This window comes from Pseudorasbora parva, chromosome 19, assembly GCF_024679245.1.
Source record: "Pseudorasbora parva isolate DD20220531a chromosome 19, ASM2467924v1, whole genome shotgun sequence".
NCBI classification, from domain to species: Eukaryota; Metazoa; Chordata; class Actinopteri; order Cypriniformes; family Gobionidae; genus Pseudorasbora; species Pseudorasbora parva.
The window spans coordinates 12,790,418-12,811,956 of record NC_090190.1 but is presented as its reverse complement, the minus strand read 5'-3'; the positions used below and the strand labels follow the sequence as shown (position 1 = coordinate 12,811,956).

At 37.9% G+C, this 21,539-nt stretch overlaps 3 protein-coding genes across 3 annotated transcripts; 2 read left to right on the top strand and 1 right to left on the bottom strand.

Annotated features, from left to right (window-relative positions):
- The first annotated feature begins 196 nt into the window (after positions 1 to 196).
- On the top strand, positions 197 to 2,579 carry acot13 (acyl-CoA thioesterase 13). Its single transcript, XM_067426776.1, has 3 exons — positions 197 to 339; positions 459 to 643; positions 1,812 to 2,579. Exons 1-3 carry the CDS (start codon positions 256 to 258, stop codon positions 1,966 to 1,968), a joined length of 426 nt encoding a protein of 141 aa, XP_067282877.1. The 5' UTR covers positions 197 to 255; the 3' UTR covers positions 1,969 to 2,579.
- On the bottom strand, positions 2,055 to 10,004 carry c19h6orf62 (chromosome 19 C6orf62 homolog). Its single transcript, XM_067426775.1, has 5 exons — positions 8,465 to 10,004; positions 8,200 to 8,376; positions 7,914 to 8,039; positions 7,610 to 7,744; positions 2,055 to 3,341 (listed from the first exon to the last, which is right to left on the bottom strand). Exons 1-5 carry the CDS (start codon positions 8,591 to 8,593, stop codon positions 3,216 to 3,218), a joined length of 693 nt encoding a protein of 230 aa, XP_067282876.1. The 5' UTR covers positions 8,594 to 10,004; the 3' UTR covers positions 2,055 to 3,215.
- Positions 10,005 to 10,292: 288 nt separating this feature from the next.
- gmnn (geminin DNA replication inhibitor) lies at positions 10,293 to 20,761 on the top strand. The gene is made up of 7 exons (XM_067426773.1): positions 10,293 to 10,509; positions 11,106 to 11,167; positions 13,121 to 13,222; positions 13,311 to 13,467; positions 18,985 to 19,067; positions 20,152 to 20,262; positions 20,357 to 20,761. The coding sequence occupies exons 1-7, from the start codon at positions 10,308 to 10,310 to the stop codon at positions 20,540 to 20,542; spliced, it is 903 nt and encodes a 300-aa protein (XP_067282874.1). The 5' UTR covers positions 10,293 to 10,307; the 3' UTR covers positions 20,543 to 20,761.
- The last annotated feature ends 778 nt before the right edge of the window (positions 20,762 to 21,539 follow it).

Here is a 21,539-nt window from a genome sequence, read left to right as displayed (position 1 = left end):
ATAAAAGTCAATTTCTTAGCTTCTAGACATATTCATTGATTAAATCGTTACATTTTAAAAAGAGTGTAGTATAAACTTTATTTAAATATCAAGTTTTTTTGGTAGTGGCATATTTTAAGATGAAGGACTCCAACAATGCATGTAACTCTTAAAATAATAATACTCTTATTTTGTAAAACATTTTTGTCAACCTTTCAAACACCCTGCCAGAGTGAACTTGTCCTTTACTGTGTTTTGGTATTTGCAATAGCAGCAATGGTTTCGTTGACGCTAAATTCACTAAAACAGATCATGAGAGTGATGGTGGATAGTCCTGGATTTGATCGGGTTTTAAGTAAGGTAAAGTGTCTTGTGTTAAATTTAGCGTTTCTCCTTGACGAACCACACATTGACATGCAAACCAGCCAGACCAGTTCACATTTTAGTGAACATAATAAGCCGTTTATATTGTTGTTTAGGTTGAAATACTGTCTGCAACCCCTGGGAAAGTGGTGTGTGAGATGAAGGTGGAGGAGGAGCACACTAACAGAGGTGGCACTCTTCACGGAGGACTGACGGCCACGCTGGTGGATGTGATCTCCACCACTGCCATCATGTACACTGAGAGAGGAGCTCCTGGAGTCAGCGTGGACATGAACATAACGTGAGCTCTTCACTTGGGTATATGTTTGCCACTGTACAGGACCATGAATGTATGTGCTACTGTGTCGTGTATTTCTTTTCTTTTTTTCCCCTTTTAAATCAAGTCAAGTCTTGGTAACACTTTACAATACGGTTTCATTAGTTAACATTAGTAACATACTTTAGTTAGCAATTAACTAAAAATGAAAAACACTTCTAAAGCATTTATTAATCTTAATGTTAAATTCAACATCTGCAAAATCAAAATTTGTATTTGTTAACATTAGTCGGGGCACTGTGGCCTAACATGAACAATGAGCACATGTATCTGTATTAACAAACATTATTAACAGTTTAACAAATGATTTGCTCATTGTTTTCATAGTAGTTAATACATTAACTCATGTTAACAAATTAGACCTTTTTGTAAAGTGTGACCCAACAAGTCTTATTTAAAAAATAAAAAGCTGAATATTAGATGGAATGACTAAATAGGACTATTTATAAAACTGAAATAAAAATTAAAGCTATGTTTAAATATTAATAAAAAAGACAAAAGCACATATTTACCAAAACAAACTTAAATGTAATTAAAATGGCAATATTAAATATGAATAAATATTATAACAGCACCTTATAGTCTAGTTTTATAAATGCAGTGGTTTGAATGTTGGGTTCAGATAACTAGCTAAACCATCTTTAGATTTTTCTTATTCTATTGCCTAAACTATAATTTCAATATAATAATTTTGTAACAACTGTGGGATAAACAAGTGAACACAAAACCTCAATGGCATACTATGTTATGCAAATGCATATTTTAGCTAATGGTTATTATTTGCTCTGGACATGGGTGTTTTCTCTTTTTCATACATATCTGGTTATAAATTATTTTATAACATTCAAAATAGTAGTTTAATGAATTGTTCAAATTCAGATAAAAATTAGGTTAACAGGTTCCCACTGTGACATTTATAGGGGAATATTGTCACAAAGTCAACATGCATGTTATTCCCTTGCTATTAATGGTGTAACCAAGGCTTTAAAATTATCAACTTGGAATAAAAGTAAAATAATCGAAAGATGGGATAAAAAGTGTGACAAGTAGCCCCAGTCTCCATTAAATAACTTCCATTCATCATTTAGGATGGACTCTTAACACTTACATTTGTTTGCTTTCTAATGAACAGATACATGAATGCTGCTCAAATTGGAGAAGACATCCTGATCACTGCACAAGTTTTAAAACAAGGAAGGACTTTGGCATTTGCAACAGTGGATCTCACCAACAAGGTGACCGGAAAACTCATTGCTCAGGGAAGACACACTAAACACCTTGGTAGCTGATCACGTATATGTGCCCTGTAAATTATGTAGTTCTTATTGGTATATAATAAAGTCCAGCATAAAAATATTTTGCACTGTGTTCAGAATATGTTCAACAGCGTTTATTATGTTCAACAGAATTACTCAAACAATGGGTACATTAAAATAAAGACAAAGACCCAACTTCCCCTTCAATGCGAACTTAGAATTTCAAAAGGGGGAAAAGTAATGATTTTATGCCATATGAACAGACAAAGATGGCTTACAGATACCAAGTCCCAAGCACTGCAATATTTAGTACTCTCAGAACAGGGTGGTCTATTAAAGAAAAACAAATCCATAATGATCCATTTCAAGTTTACCACGAAATATCTCATTAGGTACATAAGCTTGAACATCAGTTTCCCATCATATTCCCACCACCAATGATTACATCTGGTATCAGTAGCTTGTATGTGTATAGTGCAGGAATTGCTCGATTGGTGACAATTACCATCCCAAGAAAGAAAGAAAAAAACAGCATCAGAATTCCTCCAACAGACAGTTTGTGTCAACCATCTTAGATATACATCACACACTGCACCTCCATCCCCATCAGGCACCATTACTCCAGAAATGATAAAAACAAACAAGGTTTGTCATATTATAGGCAAGGAATGACACTCAAATCAAAATGTCCAGCAAAAACTAAGGCAGTAACTGAATGAAAAGCAATGCCTACACCAAATGAGTTAAGTATTGTTCACCTTGTATTAGAAGCCTTTTGAGGAAGACTACCCAGGCTCTTTTGTCCTCTGTCACTGATTGTCATTACTCATGAAATCCCTACTCAATATAACACATTAACTATCCCTCATGACACTGATGTTAAAGCCAGTCCAACACTAGACGATCACATGTGTGAGACCTCTGTCATTGGTTTCCTTTTTTTCGCTCTCATTTTTTTTTTTTTTTTTTTGCCTTAACGTAAAGAGTTCCTTCGGTGACTGGTATTGTTGACGGTGCAGCTCCAAGAGAACAACCACTCAAAATCAATGTTCATGCAGGTTCAAATAAAAACTGATAAAGAGGGGAGATGGGATGAGCCAAACCAAGATTGGTTGAGGGAGGGATCAAACAAAGACGGAGCTAAATTAATCTCGAGATGAAAATGAGTGGTTAACAAAAAGGAGAGTTCCAAGCACAAGTTCAATTCTATTCAACTGAGGGATGTGTAGATAAGGACAACTTGCTACGAGGCCTTGACGGGTGTCTTCCGTGCGCTTCTTCTAGTCAGGCATGTATGGACGGAGGTGGTCCTCGATGTCTCCAACCCCCCAACAGGTAAGCTGATCCTGTGGCAGGTAGAGACAGAGGCTGCACAACTTGAAAACTGTGAGCTTGGCTTTTGGAGTCTGAAGGAAAGAAGAGAAGAAAAGGTTATTAATTAATACTATATCATGCTGAAAATATTAGGGTATAATAAGATGGGATTCACCAATATGCTGGCCAATGCTGATATTACATGTTACGCTTTTTAAATATAAAGTAAATATTAGGTTATGAGTTGTACAATTATTAGAGATGAAAATTCTGGCAAATACTGACAAGTCAATAAATTATTTTGCTATTGCCAATAACAAATAAATTATGTCAAAATAAAAAAAGTAGGTTACTAAATATTAGTAAATATCAGGCTATTATAAAGCTGTGTAATTATTAGGGATTCACTGATATTAAAATTCTGGTCAACAAATATAACTAATAATTTGTAAACAAATTGTAATTTCTTAATATGTTACAGTCAATAACCAAAAGAATGGCTGATGTTAAGGCCCAGTTTTACACACTATATATATATATATATATATATGAATTTAATTATTTTTTTAAATCAAAAAGCGCCTAGTTTTTTGGGGGTTATAACAGCTTAGATAACATATACATATATGTTTATCACTTTTAGAAGTGTTTTATGTAACGTTTAAGAGTTTCCTGTAAAATTACACCAACATTTTGAACCTAGACCACTGTATGTGTGTATGGGAAGCTCTTCAATTTGGGTAGGCCAAATCCAGGCGGAAATGGCACCAGAGTAATTTAGTGTAAATACATTACTTTGTCCAAAATAAATTCCAAAGTGATGCATATCTCCAGAAAGTAGAGACTCTTAAGCTTTCAAATTGTACCAAATATGAGATCATAGCTCATCCACAGACATTTAAAATTGAAAGTATATACATGACGATGTCATTCCCGTCCCTGTACAGGGTCCACATAGTTTAAGTGGTTAAGCCTTATCTGTGAAACCAGGTGTAAAATATTTTGTCCATTTTTTTTTTCTTTCCTGTAATGCCATGGCTAAGTTCATAGCAAAAGCCAGGTTTAATTATTTAAATAAATGAAAACAAAACCTGTTTAAGTTGAATTATACATTTTTTTCCTAAAATATTACAGTCAAACAAAACCTGTTTAATGGACAGTGGATTCAGACAAGAGGAGCACTTGAACGTGAATTTTCTCCTAATAGTAAAAAACGGTACGAGTCTTGTGTCCTATCAGGCATTGTGTGTAAATTACTTATTTTGTCTATCAAAAATTTAAAAAGTAAAATTAAATTAAATGTTTAAATGCTTTTTAACATTTTCATATTAAGATTGGCTAAACATTACACTTAACAGCGTTACTAAAGTGAATCTTTAAAAAAAATAAAAACATAAATTAAAAAAAAAAAAAAAAAAAAAATCACTCCATGAGCTGATGGCACAGGTAATCTGAATGTAAAGAGAACAAAATTAGCATGTAAAACTAAACAAACAATTATAGCCCTTTTCCACCAAGGCAGTGCTGGTGCTGGTTCAGAGAGAGCCTAGTTCCAAATCGGTTTATTGTCTTTCAACACCCAAAGCACCAAGCCTAGAAATCTAGACGAACCCTAGCAGCAGCAAATCTTATCTTCCATGAGTTTTCGTCTAGCAACTCTCAATACAGTTCTGAGCTGTAAAAACCAAACTCTGGTCAGTCCAATCACATCGTGTATAGAGTCGGTGGGCGGGGCTTACCATAATGACGGCCGTTGCACTTGCGTACTACTAGTAAACACAGAAACTGGAGAACTATTATTAGTTGAAGCTAGTCTTTCGAATCAGCTTTGACCACGACTCTGGAAGACTTGGAGTTAAGCTTTTCTCTGAGAAAAGAACGGCACTGAAGTCATTCTTAAAAAGGGAAGATGTGTTTGGAGTTTTGCCGACTGCATACGGCAAAAGTTTAATCTGTCAACGAGCTCCGCTTCACGTTACTCTGGTTGGTTGTAGCACTATCCAATTGCGTGCAGAGGGAGTTTGAAGGACAACCGTTTATCCCGCCCCTCGGATTAAGCCCTGTCAATGGTGAGTTTCCAGACCAAACATTTTGATGTGGGTCAGGCTATAAAGCACCAGCTCTGAACCAGGAAAAGTGGTTCTTAAGTAGCACCAAAACATTGCTGGTCTATAAGTAATAACTGCTTGCATCAGGGGCTGGGGGCAGGGTTACCGTGACCAACAAGATGAACACAAACATGTGTCTGCCATTTTTGAAATAGCAGCACGATTGTCATATCCGTCTATACAAATCAAAGTGAGCTGTACATGTGTTGGATTCACTGTGTTTGGATGCCGATGTAGGATCATAAAGTCATGTGCATCAATAATAACACCATATTCGCCATTGTTGCAGGAAGGTTTGTTGGAAATCCATCGCCGGCTCCTTATGCTTTTGAATTGCTCATGCGGTAATTTTGACATCACATGTGGATCGACGTCTCAGTGTGTGTTTCCCGCTGCCTCGCTAGCATTGCTAAGAAAGATGTGACGCAAGACCTGGCTCTCTAGCATGCTGAAAGGCAAACTGGTTCTTAGAAGGCTTGTAAGTTCGATCCAAATCTAAATCGGCACTAACACTGGCTCTGAACTAGCACCCGGTTCATTTTAGTGTAAAACGGGTATTAGGGATGTCACAAGTACCGGTACCAAGACGGTACTGAAATTTAAAACATAACGATACCAGCATTTCTGTAGTACTGACTCCCGAAGATATTCGGTACCCGCAGCTGCGTTCAGTTAGCCTGACAAGCTAGACCCACATCAAGATGTTTGGTCTGGAAACTCACCATTGACAGAGGCGGGATAAACAGCTGTCTTTCAAACTTCCTCTGCATGCAATTGGATAGCGCTACAACCAACCAGAGCAACGTGAACCGGAGCTAGTTGAAGCTAGTAAACATGTGAAGATTTAACTTTCACCTTATCTGGTCAGCAAAACTCCGAACACCTCTTCCCTTTTTAAGAATGACTTCAGTGCCGTTTTTTTTTTTTTTCTCAGAGAAAAGCTTAACTCCAAGTCTTCCAGAGTCACGGTCAAAGCTGATTCGAAAAAACACCGTTTGCCAGCTGCTGTGTTTACTAGTAGCACACAAACGAAACTCGGCCATCATTATGTTAAGCCCTGCCCACCGACTCTATACACGTTGTGATTGGCCTGACCAGAGTTTGGTTTTGTTTTGGCTAGACGATACTCACGGCAGATTAGATTGGCTACCTAAGCGCAGGGCTCCAGACTGTAGCCAAATATATATACTAGTGTCTGTGAATATTAAACTGCATAATACTATTTAAATATTAATCCTGCATGTTCTATATCTCTCTGTCAATGACGGGCACAGATGTGTGGTTTCCTTTGCAGCTCACACGCAAGCACGTGACACTAAACATCTTTTTAGCTTCTGCTGTCACTATATAAGGACATGAATGCATAAACTCTCACTTCATGAGCATTTACGATTTCATTTGAGAAAACCGTCATATCATGAGCAGACACTCAAATGTCTTCACTGCAACTGTCAAAAAAAAAGTTCTGTTTAACTTGAAATTGACAGAAATATATTGGGCTACTGTTACTTTTAAACAACATGTAGCCTTTAAATGTTTATGTATTATTTCCTTATAATGATTATCATAAATCAAACTCATTGAATTGAACAAATTTAATAGTTAAATTAATAAAAAAAACATTTTGCTCTGGTACCAAAATTGGTACAGAGAACTGTACATTTATGGTATTAGTACCGACTACTGGAATGTTGGTATCATGACATCCCAAAAAATAAATAAAAAACATCATCGGCTGATTTGCTACCAAAAAAACATTCCCAAAGAATATTCCCAATCATTGGGACCATATTCTTCCCAACCAACTAACAATATTCTTCCCAACCAAAAGAATATTCCCAATCATTATCCATCACTAGGCTAAAGCCTAGTCCCAGACTAAAATTTAGTTTGAGCTGTTCTAACTGAAAGCAACCTGCACTGCCATATCTTAAAATGCCACAAATGGTGTGCATCTTGAGACAAAACAATGGCAAATATTATTTTTCAATGGCACGTTTGTAAAATCTATTTAAAGCACTGTAGTCACATGGACTATTTTAATGATGTCTTTATTACCTTTCTGGGCCTTAAAAGTGGTTGTTGTGTTGCTGTCTATGTGGGGTCAGAAAGCGCTCTGATTTCATAAATAAATATCTTCATTTGTGTTCTGAAGATGGTATTACGGGTTTGGAACAATATGAGGGAGTGTAATCAATGACAGAAATTTAATTTTTGGGTGACCTATCCATTTCATGTTTTAATGAACCGACCTGTAAGTGCTGTCTGTCCATGAAGAGAAAGACAGACTGATTGGGGTTGTTCATAACCATCCCAGCCTTGTCCTTCCGACCAACAGCATGCAAAAACTGCTTTTCATAGTCTCCATGATGAAACTCGAACTTGGCCTGCGGACGTTCAAAAGTAAATGTTACTACATGAAGTCTGATTTACATTTATAAATGGATTTTACATATTTCCCCAACTGCTAAAGTGGAATAGTTAAAGGTTTGAACAAGCACCTAACCCCATGTATAAGCAATAATAAGCAAGCACCAGGAAAGACATGAGTTATACCTGAACAGGCCTAAATGGTTCATCTTCAGCCCCTTTCCATCTGGAGAACAGGAGACAGACAATCTTCTCAATATCATTACGGGGCCAAAGGATAAAGTCCATCTCCTGGGTACAACCTATCACATCCTGTGCAGATTTAGAAACATCAGTGAGATGCTAAAAATGACCTCTAACCACATGACACATGGGTCTTTAGACAAGACGGATAATTCAGATCGCAATGCAGCTGAAACTTCAAATGTCGCTGTCAAAAAAAAAACCAAATAAAACGTGCGTCAATACTTACTCTACGCATCGACTGGTAACGAGGCGCGTGCAACTGCACCACATCTTTCTGGAGAAGATCTAAAGAACTCTCTAAGGAGTAGCTTGAATCCTTCACGCCTTTAAGGATATTCTCCTCATAGTTGTTAGTCATCACAGGTACCACTTCAGCTACTTCGAAAAGTGCAGACTTCTTTTTCTGTAAATGTAATATGAGGGCATATGAGAACAATCGCAGTCCATTCCCAAATAAATTTTTGGTTTTCCTACGGAAATAGTCAACTTACCTTTTCCTTAAATACAAAGGCAATGTAGATTTTGAAGTCAAACTGATCGGCCAGAGATTCTCGTTTCTTCCGTAGCTGGGCGCGGAGTCGGTTTCTGGTTTGATTCCGTCGAGAATTTGGGTCTCCCATTGTTACGGACAGTACGATTTTCCTAAAGCAGACTTTTTATTTTCTTGACTGTAGCCTATGTGGTTTTCAAAACCTTTTAAAAACTTAAGAAGCTATAACCAAACACTACCTGCAGTACATACTAATTTCAACTAAATAACAAAGTTAGTGAAATCAATTCAAGTCATTTTAATCAATACGGGTAGTGCACTTGGGCCAAGTATGTTTGCACTTGTCTAAGTTTTGATGAGTTACACCATTTTTAAAACAAACAATCAAGCCAATGCTAAGTGTATACTAACAGAAACCACTCATATAACACGACCTGATCAATTAGTATTCTTTTATATGAGAAACTGTGTTGTATTACTGAATAAAGGACAGAAAACACAAATGCCTGCTACACTGAAAAACCCATACCGAAAGTTTTGTGTGCGAGTCCGTGTGTGAGGGGACAGATCCCTGGTTTTAGATAAATAAACTTTGCTTAAAGTTATCTAAAAAGCTGACCAAGAGATTTGACTTTGGAAAGTCTCTTCCAGTATTGACTCTTGCTTGTATCCATGTCTTAGTATAAACGGTCTCATAAAAGCACATCTGAATGACAGGTGAGAAAGACAACCATGGCAGAGAAATGCAGACGCCATGAGATCTTGGCACTGAGTAAGAACAACGAGTTTGCTATACATCTTGGGGTTTAAGGGCTTAAAATGGGCCCATGAGCTATCCTGCCACGGTTGAGTTTCATTGTGAGGCTTTTATTTTGTGGCTGGCTAGCAAACTAATGCTAGCTAAGCTGAATACACACACGCCACCGACTGATAACCAGGTTTAAGGGAGCTACATCTCTTTTATAACCAGTATGAGATCTACGAGAGCATTCAAAGCTAATAATCATTAATAAACCGACTGTTACATTTTGTGTTCGCCTGTTTTGTTTTTTTGTTATCGCGATGCTAGCAAAGACTGGTTTCGATGCGTGGTTAGCTAACTGGCTAACTATTGTTTCTCGTCATTTTTTTCCTCGAGTTGTCTTTCAAGACCGTTTTTATCCGAGCAAGTACTGCAAACAATCCTAACACGTCTTAATACACCGAACTCAGTACAAAAACCCGCCCCGGATGAATCGATCCTCGGCGGATGTTTAGCTTGATGTTCTCCGTTTGTTTTCGAGCTTTTCCACAGTCGTCACACACCCTTACATGCCATGTCAAGATAAACTGACAAACCGACCGAAATCCTCCGTTCTCTCAGGTAATAGACGGCGGGATCTGCATCGCGGTGGACCCATAATGATGGAAGGAAAGGGTGAAATGTCTTTCGAGCGATTCTTTCGACTGTTTCGGCCCTTTGTTCTGCGTTTGTCAGGAAAATAACAAGCGGTCCTCGCTGAACAAACAACTCAAAATGGCCGATGCGCGTCACGCAGCTGTGCACATGTGACAGAGGAGGAGCGCGCGCTGCTGTCAGCTGGATTTATGTAGATGAGTGTTGAGCATATACACAGTATCTATACACACAATTTAACTGCGCATAGTACTTAATTCAATTTTGAGAAATGGATAGTAATTATTATATTAGTGAACTTGAATATCCCTTCAATCCCATTAGGCTTCTTCACTCATGATCAACACTGATAAAATTAAACTGCTGGATTACATATAGAGAACTTGTATTTTCTCGCTCAAAACCAATAGGTATGTTTATTTGAATGAAAAAAAATAGTGACCCATAAATGCGAACGGGATTAAACGAAAAACGGCTTCACTTCACGGTCTACGCTACATGGTCTCTGTTTACGTCTCTGTATCCGCGCGAAATTCCGGCGTCACGTGGCGGTACAAAGGCAGTACTTAAGCCAGTGGCGCGCTCTTCACACACAAGCTGTTTTGAAGTCGTGAGTTATTGGTTGCCGGTCGTGCTTATTGTGCTTTTCCGTGAGTATTCAGCATTTTTTTGGAGCGTTTTAAGCTGGCTTTTGATTAGTTAAGTTGTTTAAGGCTTTCCATTGATTTTTTTAGAAATGTCAATATGCGTTTAAATTGTATGTAAGTTACGGGTGTGGTTCGGTTTCATTCAGATTGGTTTCAACAGAGACCGAGGCCTGCTGCTTGTGGTATTTATTTATTTTTATAAATGTAATCCATTCGTCTATATAACCGTTAAAAGACGGTAGAACGCCACATTTTTTAATCCTCTGGGGTTTTAGTTTAATGGTTTTGCTAGTAATACTTTAACGTTAGTCAACTGTTACGTTATGTTAATTAACTTGGCAGAAACGCTTCTAACGTTTGTCGCCTATGTAAGTTAAAGTGCTATGATTAATCTAAAATGTCCTGGTAATCTGTAGTGTTACTCAGTTAATGAACGTAATTATACACTTATAATGTTTTCTTTTCCTTAATTTGCATTGTTGTCTTGTATAAGTTCTTTTTTTTTACTTCATGGAAATGGCAACCAACCGCAATGTTTCTTTTTAAGAAACCTTTAAACTGATGAATTTGTCACGGATTTCCCGAATCCTTTTTTCTAGGTGAAACCATGAGCTCCATCAGAAGACCCAAAAATGCTGAAAATCCCTCTGAAAACATCAAGGTATTTTAGAACATCTCCCTTTAGCTCAGTAGCTATGAATATAATTTAATTACTAATAGCTATGAGATTGGTGCCTGATGGCTGACCCCCTTTTCTGTTAGGTGATTGAGTTAGCTAATGTTCAAGTCTTGCAACATACCCATTGATTAATGGCCCCTAAAATTGGCATGAAATGGGTGTTTGTTTGTTTTTTAAAGCATTTTCTTCCCTGTTGTGCAGTAAATCCAAGGCCCTGTTTACACCTGATATTAACATGTTTTTTTTTTCGTTTGTTGTTAGTTTGAACATTAGTGGACAATGCTAAATGTAGATGTAAATGGGGTCTAAAATGCTTTGACCGAAACATCTCAATATCAGGTGAATGAAACCTAAGTGAAAGTCTAACTGAAACCACTTAAACAATAACTTGGGACAGGCCTTGACTCTGCAAATCGAGAATTGATTGTTTTTTGCTGTTGCAGCGACTTCACATGAGTGACAGGTTTTCCTGCCTTTATGCCAGTAAGCCTGTCATCTAAAGAGCTTCCAATAGGGCTGTCACTTTTTATTCTAACATGATGTGAAATATCTGTAATCGAACTATAAATAAACTATCCCGTTTTTAAAGTGCCATGTAGCGCATTTTTTATTTATATTTTTTAAACAGTCGGGTGTTACTCTAACAGCAACATCACACACTAACTAAAGTCTGAAAGATGGAATCGCAAAGAACGGGACCTTTAAGTTAACAATTTATTTTTCCATACAGGCTGTGGCCTGAGTCCTGTTTGACTGTCAGACTGTTAATGCATTTTTTTATTTATATAAATGGGGTTGTAGATATTCGAATACATTGCTTTATATTTGATATCCGTTTGAATTATTTTTTTTATTTTATTTTTTAAATGACAGCCCTGGCTTCCACTGCAGCCTTTAGCTTAGCCCACTAAGCCCAGTTCATTCACTATCGTACCAAATGGAGTCGACATACTCAAGTGCTATTTCACCACACATTATAGTTCTCCTTTTTAATCTGCTTAGAAAAGTGCCACGTTTTTTTGTCACCATACTTGATCGTTCAACTATTAGTGTTACCGTGAACATAGTTTAATATGAAAGGCGCCGTATCCCTTCAAAGCATGGGTAAATCTATAATAAATACTGTAATATTCCTTAAATTTAAGCGCTAGTGGGTGGCGTTTGTGGTCATGTATATAGCGCTAGTGGTCATGGCGTTTGTGGTCATGTATATAGCGCTAGTGGTCATGGCGTTTGTGGTCATGTATATAGCGCTAGTGGTCATGGCGTTTGTAGTCATGTATATAGCGCTAGTGGTCATGGCGTTTGTGGCCTCTAATGAGTCCCTTGTTCATTTGAATACTGAAGTCAGTTTTTAAAAATTGAAAGTAAACTATTCAGCTCTTTTCAACTTGATCAAGTTGGGACAAACTGAACTGAGACCTTTTGGTCTCTGAATTAATCATTGTAAGTGTTGAGATCCAGTAACTGTGCATCCGTCTGCCACTGTATTGTTAAAGTGAAAACATTAACCAACTTCAAACTTGCAGTTGGTCATAAGGAGACTTCTGTGGTGAGTTCCCACGGTAATTACAGGTTAAAGAATGTTGCAGTTAGGTAATAATGCAGGCGGTCCAATAGCTGCCCGTGGGAATTGGAGGTGTCTGTGGCATGCAGATGATGTGTGGCCTGCCCCTTTCCCACGCTTGTTAGAACGGCCTGTACGTGGAGTTGCTCTGATACCTTGCTTGTTGCTGTCTTGTACTGACAGCTTAACAAATGTAAGAGGAGGAGAATGACTGTTAAGCCAGGTGATTGGGGCCTGTTACATTGAGCATGGATAGAGTTGCTTAGCTTTCCGTCTCACTAAAATTAGCCTTTATTCTCATTCTTGTTTTATTACAGATGACACCTGAGGACCCTGAGATTAAGTATTAAATGTTGTTCTCTTCTCAGAAATTCCTTGTAGCCCCAACATCTGGAATGGGATCAGGAAGGAGGATGCTCCAGGTCCTCCAGCCATCTGCTGTAAATAAGAACCTTGGTCGTATAATTGAGGTACATGGTAGTTGTCATTTTTGGACGCTATAAAGTTTAAAGACTTGTTTGACACAGTTTCACTCCATGTCAATCTCACCCTGTTTAGACTGGCAAATCGGTTCCTAAAAGGAAGATGTGGAGCACAGAGCAGGTGAAAGCCTCAAAGAGGGTGAAAGCAGAGGTGGCTATAAAATCCACAACTCCAGAAAATGAGAACCAGCCTGAGGGGGTCACACAGGAGGCCTATGAGCTCATGATCAAAGGTAAATGATCATATGGATGGTTAAGAGATGTTGCTTGAATTATTTACATTCTTGCCAAAGCTGTTCCTGTTAATGCTGCCATGCAGAGACCAATTATTACTTGGTGTTTGATTATACAGAAACTAATAATTGAGCCAACCAACCATGTGACGTCACAGGTGTAGTACTGCAAGATAGTAGTGCCCTTGCTACAACAGCCGTAACAACTTTTTGTTACTTTTATCGTGTTCATCAAAGTTGAATAGAGTGGAAAAGCACTTACGAAATGTCAACTTGACTGGCTTCTTAAATTCCACTTGCTGTACAAGTGGGTTTGTCTTGCCCAAAAGTATAAATATTGAGACTGGTTCATTCAGTCGTTAATCTCTTTCCAGCTCAACCTATAGCACGAGTTTCGTGTGACTACTTTAGCAGGCTGAGCCAGAGGGTATCAATAAGCCAGTGAGGGACCATTGCTGATGTGTTGCATGAAGACATCCAGCTTTGATTACAATAGTGCAAACTTTACCTCTGTTTTTGGAAAGTTGAGGGTAAACTGTAGTAATATGCACACAGGCATGTACATGTAAACGCTGCTTATTAAAGGGATACTTCACCGCTTTTTAATATTAAACTGTTATTCTCTTAACTAAAACGAGTTGACACATGCTTTTCTCGCCCACTAAGCCCAGTTCATTCACTATGGTACCAAACAGAGATAAAGTTAGAAGTGACCAAACACCTTCACGTTTCCCTATTTAAATAGTTATTTAAACAGTTAATACAGTTTTAATACACTTAGTTGAACGATCCAAGTATGGTGCCCAACATTTTTTTGGTGCTTTTAAGTGGATTAAAAAGAAGAACTATAATGTATGGCGGATTAGCACTTCTGAGAGTACTTCGACTCGGCGCAGTAAAGTCACACCTGAGAAATCCTCCCCCTCCCTCATTTGTTACTAGGGGGAAGGGGTAGATGTAGGGGAGGGATTTTTTTTTTTTTTCACCCGGGACTACTTACTGCGCCGAGACGCGTGCGTACATGTCGCGATAGTCGATTAATCGCACAATATAAATGCGCTCCAATTTTTCTGGCCACGATAACTTCCGCTTGTTTGTTTTCCTCAAAACAAATGATGTTTGTTGACTGCGCGCCTCGTTTGGGGAGGTGTTCGTACTCAACGCGCAGACTGGGTGCCTGCGATTGTCATGCTCGCACAGATTCTCCTGGAACTTGTGCTTCTTCGGTTGCAGAGCCGCATGGTTACAAAATTTGACGTGCACACCGCCAAGCGAACCGCGGTCTCGTGCACTCCGCATGCAGGTCTGTCGGGTTCAATTTGTTTACACATTGAATCAGTGTAAACAAAAGCGGAGCTGACGTGCGAGTGAGCTGTTTTATCAGAGCATTGTCAACGTCAGCGAGTATTTGCATTAGGTTATTATTGCTATTATTTTTCTAATGGCATCAATAAAGCTTACCCACAATGAAGTGTTGGGTCTTATATTCGCGAACCCTGATTCTGAAGGGGAATGAGATGACGGTGATTCTGAAAGTGAAACTAAACCTAACGTTACACTAAGCACACGGTGGATCCTTTTCCCAATGTCAGTGGTGGGAATAATGTTTCCCGGGGTCCGAGTGTTCATCGCGAAGTTAGCAGGTGTGTTAGTGTTGGGAACAAGGCGGCCGCGGGAGATTTTTGCCGCGCTCACCATGAAGCGTGCGTCTTCTCACCGCACGCCTCTCCGCGATCATGGTGACCGTATTGTGGTGGAGACTTTATCTAACGCCACTGGGTTTGTTAGAAGAGGTCGACGTATTCATAAGCAAGTTCGAGGGCAACGTGGAGGCAGGGTGGGGAGTCCAAATGACAATAACAGTGGCTGTGCACACTCGGCAGCTCTGGACGCGAGCAGACGCGCTGTGACACGGGGCAGAGGGGCTATGATGCATAATATGTATAATATTGCCCATATTATGGAATCAGTGCTTACTGTATGTAGTAAATGGAAAATCTCTACAGCAAAAGGAAAACCGCTACATGCATTCGGTTTGTTTCTACCATTTATTAGTAATGATTTACAGTTTGTTAACTATTTACAGTGGCGGAGCCAGAGGGCTAGTTGGGGTGGCAATTGCCCCTCCACCCCTGTTGCCACCCCGCTGAAAACATTACACTGTGTGAATTTTACTAACATTTCCCAAATCTCCCAGCGGACGTGATACATCCTGGCAGCGCGCATAATCGTGCAGCTGCAGCGTGCTGTTGCTGCTACACTTTTCATTGGTTAAGCTGACACGCAGCTCCTTCGTGACGTGCCCCAAACGACTCCAAAACAACGCGGGAAGCAGCACACACATAGTTGCCAGGGTCGCGGTTTTCCCGCACAATTGGGCTATTTTAAAAGTTGCGGGAAAAATTACGGAGCCGCGGGTTGTGGTTTTTTTGGGCTACAATTAAAAAGTACCGCGCCCGCGAAACAATATAAAAGAGCCAAAGAAAAAATTAAATGGAACTGTTTATTAGTGGGTATTGATCCTCGGGAACGAATTCACTTGGCAACAACCGCTGCACGTGAGTAGACGCGTCACTTGAGCATTTCACAAATCAAGCATCATCACGTCACATGCCTTGGTGGTTGAAGCATCGGTTCGGTTGTCCGTGGATGAACAAGCAGCACTATAAAATGTCAGGTAAATGGAGAAAACCATCACCACAGATGCTTTCTCTCTTTACTGCTGAAATCTATTCAGCACCACATGAGAAGGGTGGGGAAGAGAGCATATGTCTAAATGAAGACAGCCCTGAGATTGTAAACTGTATACACACACACACAATTTTGGAATCGACTATTTTGATTGTTTTTGAAATAAGTATCTTCAACAAAACTGCATTTATTTTATTAAAAATAAAAAAGTAATGTTGACTGTAATATTGTGAAATATTATTAAAATATAAAGAAACTGTTTTCTGTTTGAATATAGTAAAGTGTAATTTATTCTGTGATTTAAAGCTGTGTTTTCAGCATCATTACTCCAGTCTTCAGTGTCACATGATCCTTCAGAAATCATTATAATATAATTATTTCCTCCTCAACGAACATATGGTTATTATCAATGTTAAAACACTTTTAGGATTATTTAATTAATAGAAAGTAAAAAACAAAAACAAAACAGTATTCATCTGAAATAGAAAACTTTAGTAACATTGTACTACCAGAGGTAGGGGGTGGGTAAACAAAGAAAGGAATACATTTATTCAGCAAGGATGCCTTAAAAATTAATCAAGTGACGGTATAGACATTTATAATGTTGAAAAGGCTTTATATTTCAGATAAATGCTGTTGTTTTGAACTTTCTATTAATTAAATAATCCTGAAAAAAACTGTTTTCAACATTGATAATAATAAATAATTCTTGAGGAGCAAATCATATTACAATGATTTCTGAAGGATCATGTGACACTGAAGACTGGAATAATTCAGCTGAAAATTCAGTTTTGAATCACATAAATAAATTGCATTTTAGATTATATTAAAGTTATTTTTAATAGTTATTTATTTTATGTACAAATATTTCACAATAATACTGTTTAGCTGTATTTTTGATCAAATAAATGCAGCCTTGGTGAGCAGAAGAGACTTTTTTTTTTAAAAACAATACATTTTATATCAATTTTATATATGAGTTTATTTGTGGGCCCTTTATGGGAATCCAGTGGTTGTCTAATCTGATTGGACACTGAAAAATTGGGCTAGTTTTCATTCTATTTGGGCGGGTTTTGAGTTGTCATTGGGCTAGAAATATTCCCTCTGCTTCACGCCAGGCTCCTAAACAACCTGTCGGTGTTGTATTCGCTATAACAACTGCCTCGCTATACATTATCCCTTACTTAACATAATATACATGTCTAGATGTCTTTAAGCAATTTCCTTGTGTTGTCAAATAGGCTAGACCTCAATATACTCAGATTTTGTCGTAATGTATTACTTTAATATTTGTATTATTATTAGTAACGGTGTACACATGGTAAATAATAATAATAAGCAAATTGTTCCAAATTATGGTTTCTTCATGAGGTGTGTAACCAAGCTTTTCTTTGAATAGAGACAGCAGAATGAAGAGAGCGCTATCACCAACTTCTTTCTAAAGAAGCAAAAGTCAGGTCACAGGTGCAGATCAGAGCCAAACAGATCCCAGTCCCAGTGTCAGCTGTTGTAGTGAACCATATGTAGGTGGTGGACAGGGAAGTCAAGAAGAGAAAGATAATGACACACCCAGTGAAAGAACCCAGTGTATCACCAGCAGGTCAGAGCAGTGAGCAGAGGCAGTAAATTGTGTCTTAAATTCAGATTTAAGTTTCAAGTGCATTATATAAGTGAGTCATCTCCCATTCCCTTTAAAAGCCAGTTGCGCTTGCACCCTGGCGGATTCGCTACATTTTGTGGGAAATAATTTATTTTTGGTGTAATTGAACACTTTGTATATTGACCCCCCAAAATAACACCTTGCCACCCCTGTTTTTAAAGTCTAGCTCCGCCACTGACTATTTACCTGAACATTCAGTATTGTGCAATATAGCGCACAGAAGGTGAGGGACATTTTGGGTGGAAAGAAGTGCTGCATTTTATCATTTAAACATGTGGCTTTTCATGAATATTCTATAATCCAAGATTGCCCCTGCGTTATGATGTCATATGCAAATTAGATGGAAAAATGTAATCTCTACATAAATTTAGGGTCCTCCTTAATATTTCTCTAATTTACAGAAAGTTTCTATCTTTTATCACTTAAGATAATTATAGCCTTTTGAAACTAAGATGTCAAAATCAACCGGAAAGGGTTAAAGCTACACTGAAGTTGGCAGTTTGAGAAATGCAAGTTAATGCTTCAGTCCAATCTTTGTGCTATAAATGGCACAAGTTCCTGTAGAGATAGCAATACACATTCTTTTTTTTCTTTTTTTTTTGGTCAAATAAATGAAAAGTATGTCATCAGTGTCTTCTCTCTTGCTGTATCAATCTCACCTAGCTTTCCTCAAAGATAATCAAGTTCAGTTTGTGCATGTCGGTGTGGTGTTTTTTTTTTTTTTTTTTTTTTTTTTTTTTTTTTTTAAACGCTGTATCCTAAATTGTTGCTAGCCAAGTTATATATCAAATGCTGAAGTACATTTCTGGAGTGTTAACAATTAAAAGGGGAAAAACAAACCAGAACCGTACAGAACCTAAAACTGTGTGACCCAAACTGGGTTTTGTAAACAGTGTCGCCCCTAATATGCACCTCATCTGTTGCAGTTTTCATCCGTTTTTGTTCATTTATTGTGGATATTTAAAATGGTCTTTAGAAATAAAAGCTTATTGATCTTTTTAAAAAATACCTGCATTATGTCTATCGTTATGTAAGATGAAACTGGTCTTAGAATTAAAATTGTTTATCACAATTTCTTGGCCAATTTATCCGGCAAAATGTATCGTGACAGGCCTAAGTGTGTGCTCTTCAGCTGCAGTCATTGTAATGGATGTTTCTCTTTCCAGAAACTCCTGGGTCCTCCTACTGGAAGGAGGTGGCAGAAGAGAGACGGAAAGCACTGTTCAGTGTTCTCCAAGAAAACGAAAAGGTGAGTTAATTTTTTTTTTTTTTTTTTTTTTTTTTTTTTTCATATTTAGTAGGGGTGTAACGATATTCAAACTGAACTGAAAAACCGCTAACTGCTGAAATACTATTACAACTAAGAGTATTTCACTAAATATTATTTCCTAAGTATACACTAACTCTTGTCTTCCAAGTGCACTTGACTTTGTGCTCAAGCTTGATGGAAAAGGAGCCAGTTTCCCCATTTAGCCAGGTAGGCAAAATGCTACCTTGGAGTCCCAGCAACATTTTTGTAGCTTGTAACAAAAAAAAAAAATCTCTCCCCTCAAACCGCTTTCCTATCCTGCAAATCATTACTGCGCTTGTTACGCACGCAAGAGAAACTGAGTATGCAACGTTACTTACGATGTAAATTTTTAATTCATGAAATAAAAGTAAAGTACCAATAAATTACATAACTGGTTCATATGATAGCTGAAAAGGCGTCTAAGAGTTTGTTTATTTAACAGTTTGTGATGTATTGTGTATTCACCATCGTAACTGTTTCTATAACCAGAAAATTCCACTTTATTTTCACTTGCTTTTATTTTTAAATGAATGTGGTCTCCATTTAATCTCTTGTAGGCCTATTTATTAATCATATCCATACAATTAATGTTTACATAGGCTACAGTTGGACATTATTTGAATCATAATTTTTTTTAAAAAAAGTAAACATTATAGTAAATGGTAAAAGTAGTTTTATTTCTGGTTAGTTTAGTGCAGAAATTTTAATTTGTGATTTACTCCGATATGCTAACTGCTCTAAAGAAACCGTGAATCAAATGGATGTTAAATTGTTTAACTGTGACACCTTAAAAGTGACTAGTTATTGCTGGTACCCACCATGAACGATGATTTCACAGTCAACCGAACTGAACCGTGTCTCAACCTTGAACCGAACTGTGGCCTAGGTGTATCGTTATGCCCCTAATGTTTAGCTATCTTGCTCATTTATCTCTCTAGGGTTGCTGAATCAGTTCATGACAATTTTTTTTAAAAGACTTATTTGGCCTCCCTAGAAGTTTGTCAAGGACCCCCTTGTTTATTACAATTTGTTTCAAAACTAGTTGCACAAAGACATTGAAGCCAAAGATGAACAGATTGCTCAACTGAAGAGTGAGAACGGGGAGTTGCAGGAGCTGGCACAGCACGTACAACACATGGCTGACATGATCGAAGTGAGTGCTCCTTTCTGTATGGTCTATCCTACCTCAAAGTTTCTGATGCCCAAGTCAACTTATTTTTTTTCTTTTTCTCTTTTCTCTCGATCAGAGATTAACTGGCAAAAGTCCAGACAATCTAGAGGAGCTGCGTGAAATAGCCTTTGATGCTGAGGAGGAAGATGATGAGGATCAAGAAGAACATGGATCTGAGAGTGATTCTGATGAAAGCCAGAACGGTGTTGAAGCAAACACGGAGCCGCCACATGAGGAGGGTTCCACAACAGAAGAGAGCTGAAATGATGCTCTTGGAAAAATATTGAACTGTGATGGACCTGTTGTTTGGTCTTAAGTGACTGTTTATCCCTTTTAGAAGAAATGCACCTTTTGTTTTAATACTTTTTATCTTTGCTGTAAATGAGCTTTTTATTTTCAGGACCTTTTAGTTCATGTTCACTGTCAGTGTACATATGTAAAGTTGAATGCCTACAATGGAAATAAACTATTTTGTTCACAACCTTTCTCATGAATGCATCCCTGGTGAACTGACTGCTGTAACAGAGGCTATTAATCTGAACAGTGGGCTGTGTGTACAAATAGCTATCAAATCTTAGAAATGAAGGAAATGACCGACCCTATTTATGCCTGAAGCTCACCCAAGGACTCGAACCACTATTGTTTCTTCTAAAATTGCTTTTTGTGCTTGGTTTGTGCCTGTATTTCTATTTTTGATTTTCATGAAAATGGCCTCATGCTTGCATGGCATTAGATAAAACTGCTACTCTGTGTCGTGTGTCCTATGTTGCGCTCCTGAGGGTAGTTTAAAGGCTAGCTGTCCAGACCCGACTGGAGTCGTGAGGTGATTTGATACACAAATTCTTATCTTGAGGTGGTGGGTGATTGGTACAACAGAGGATATTGAGCAGGTAGAAGCTCTAGTGCTGTAGTAGAGTTTGCTGGCTGAAGAAATGAACTTGAACTTTAAATCTGTCATAGAGCCTAAATTCTTGACCTCGCATATTAGTGACTTTAAAGGAGCACGGAAAGCTTTTCCTACTTCTAAACATATCTGAACACTAATCCTACACTTAATTTGCTTCACACACATTTGTCCTTATAAAATAATTTTTACTGCTTGGTCAATTTTCCCAACTAAATGCTAACACCTCATTTCAATCCAAAATGTTGAAATGAAGTGTTATTTAATTATAAGTGGCATTAGTTTTGTTAATTATGATGTGGTACTGTATTTTCTGTCCAATTCAGAAAGACTTTTGTCTGGTAACTTTTTTACC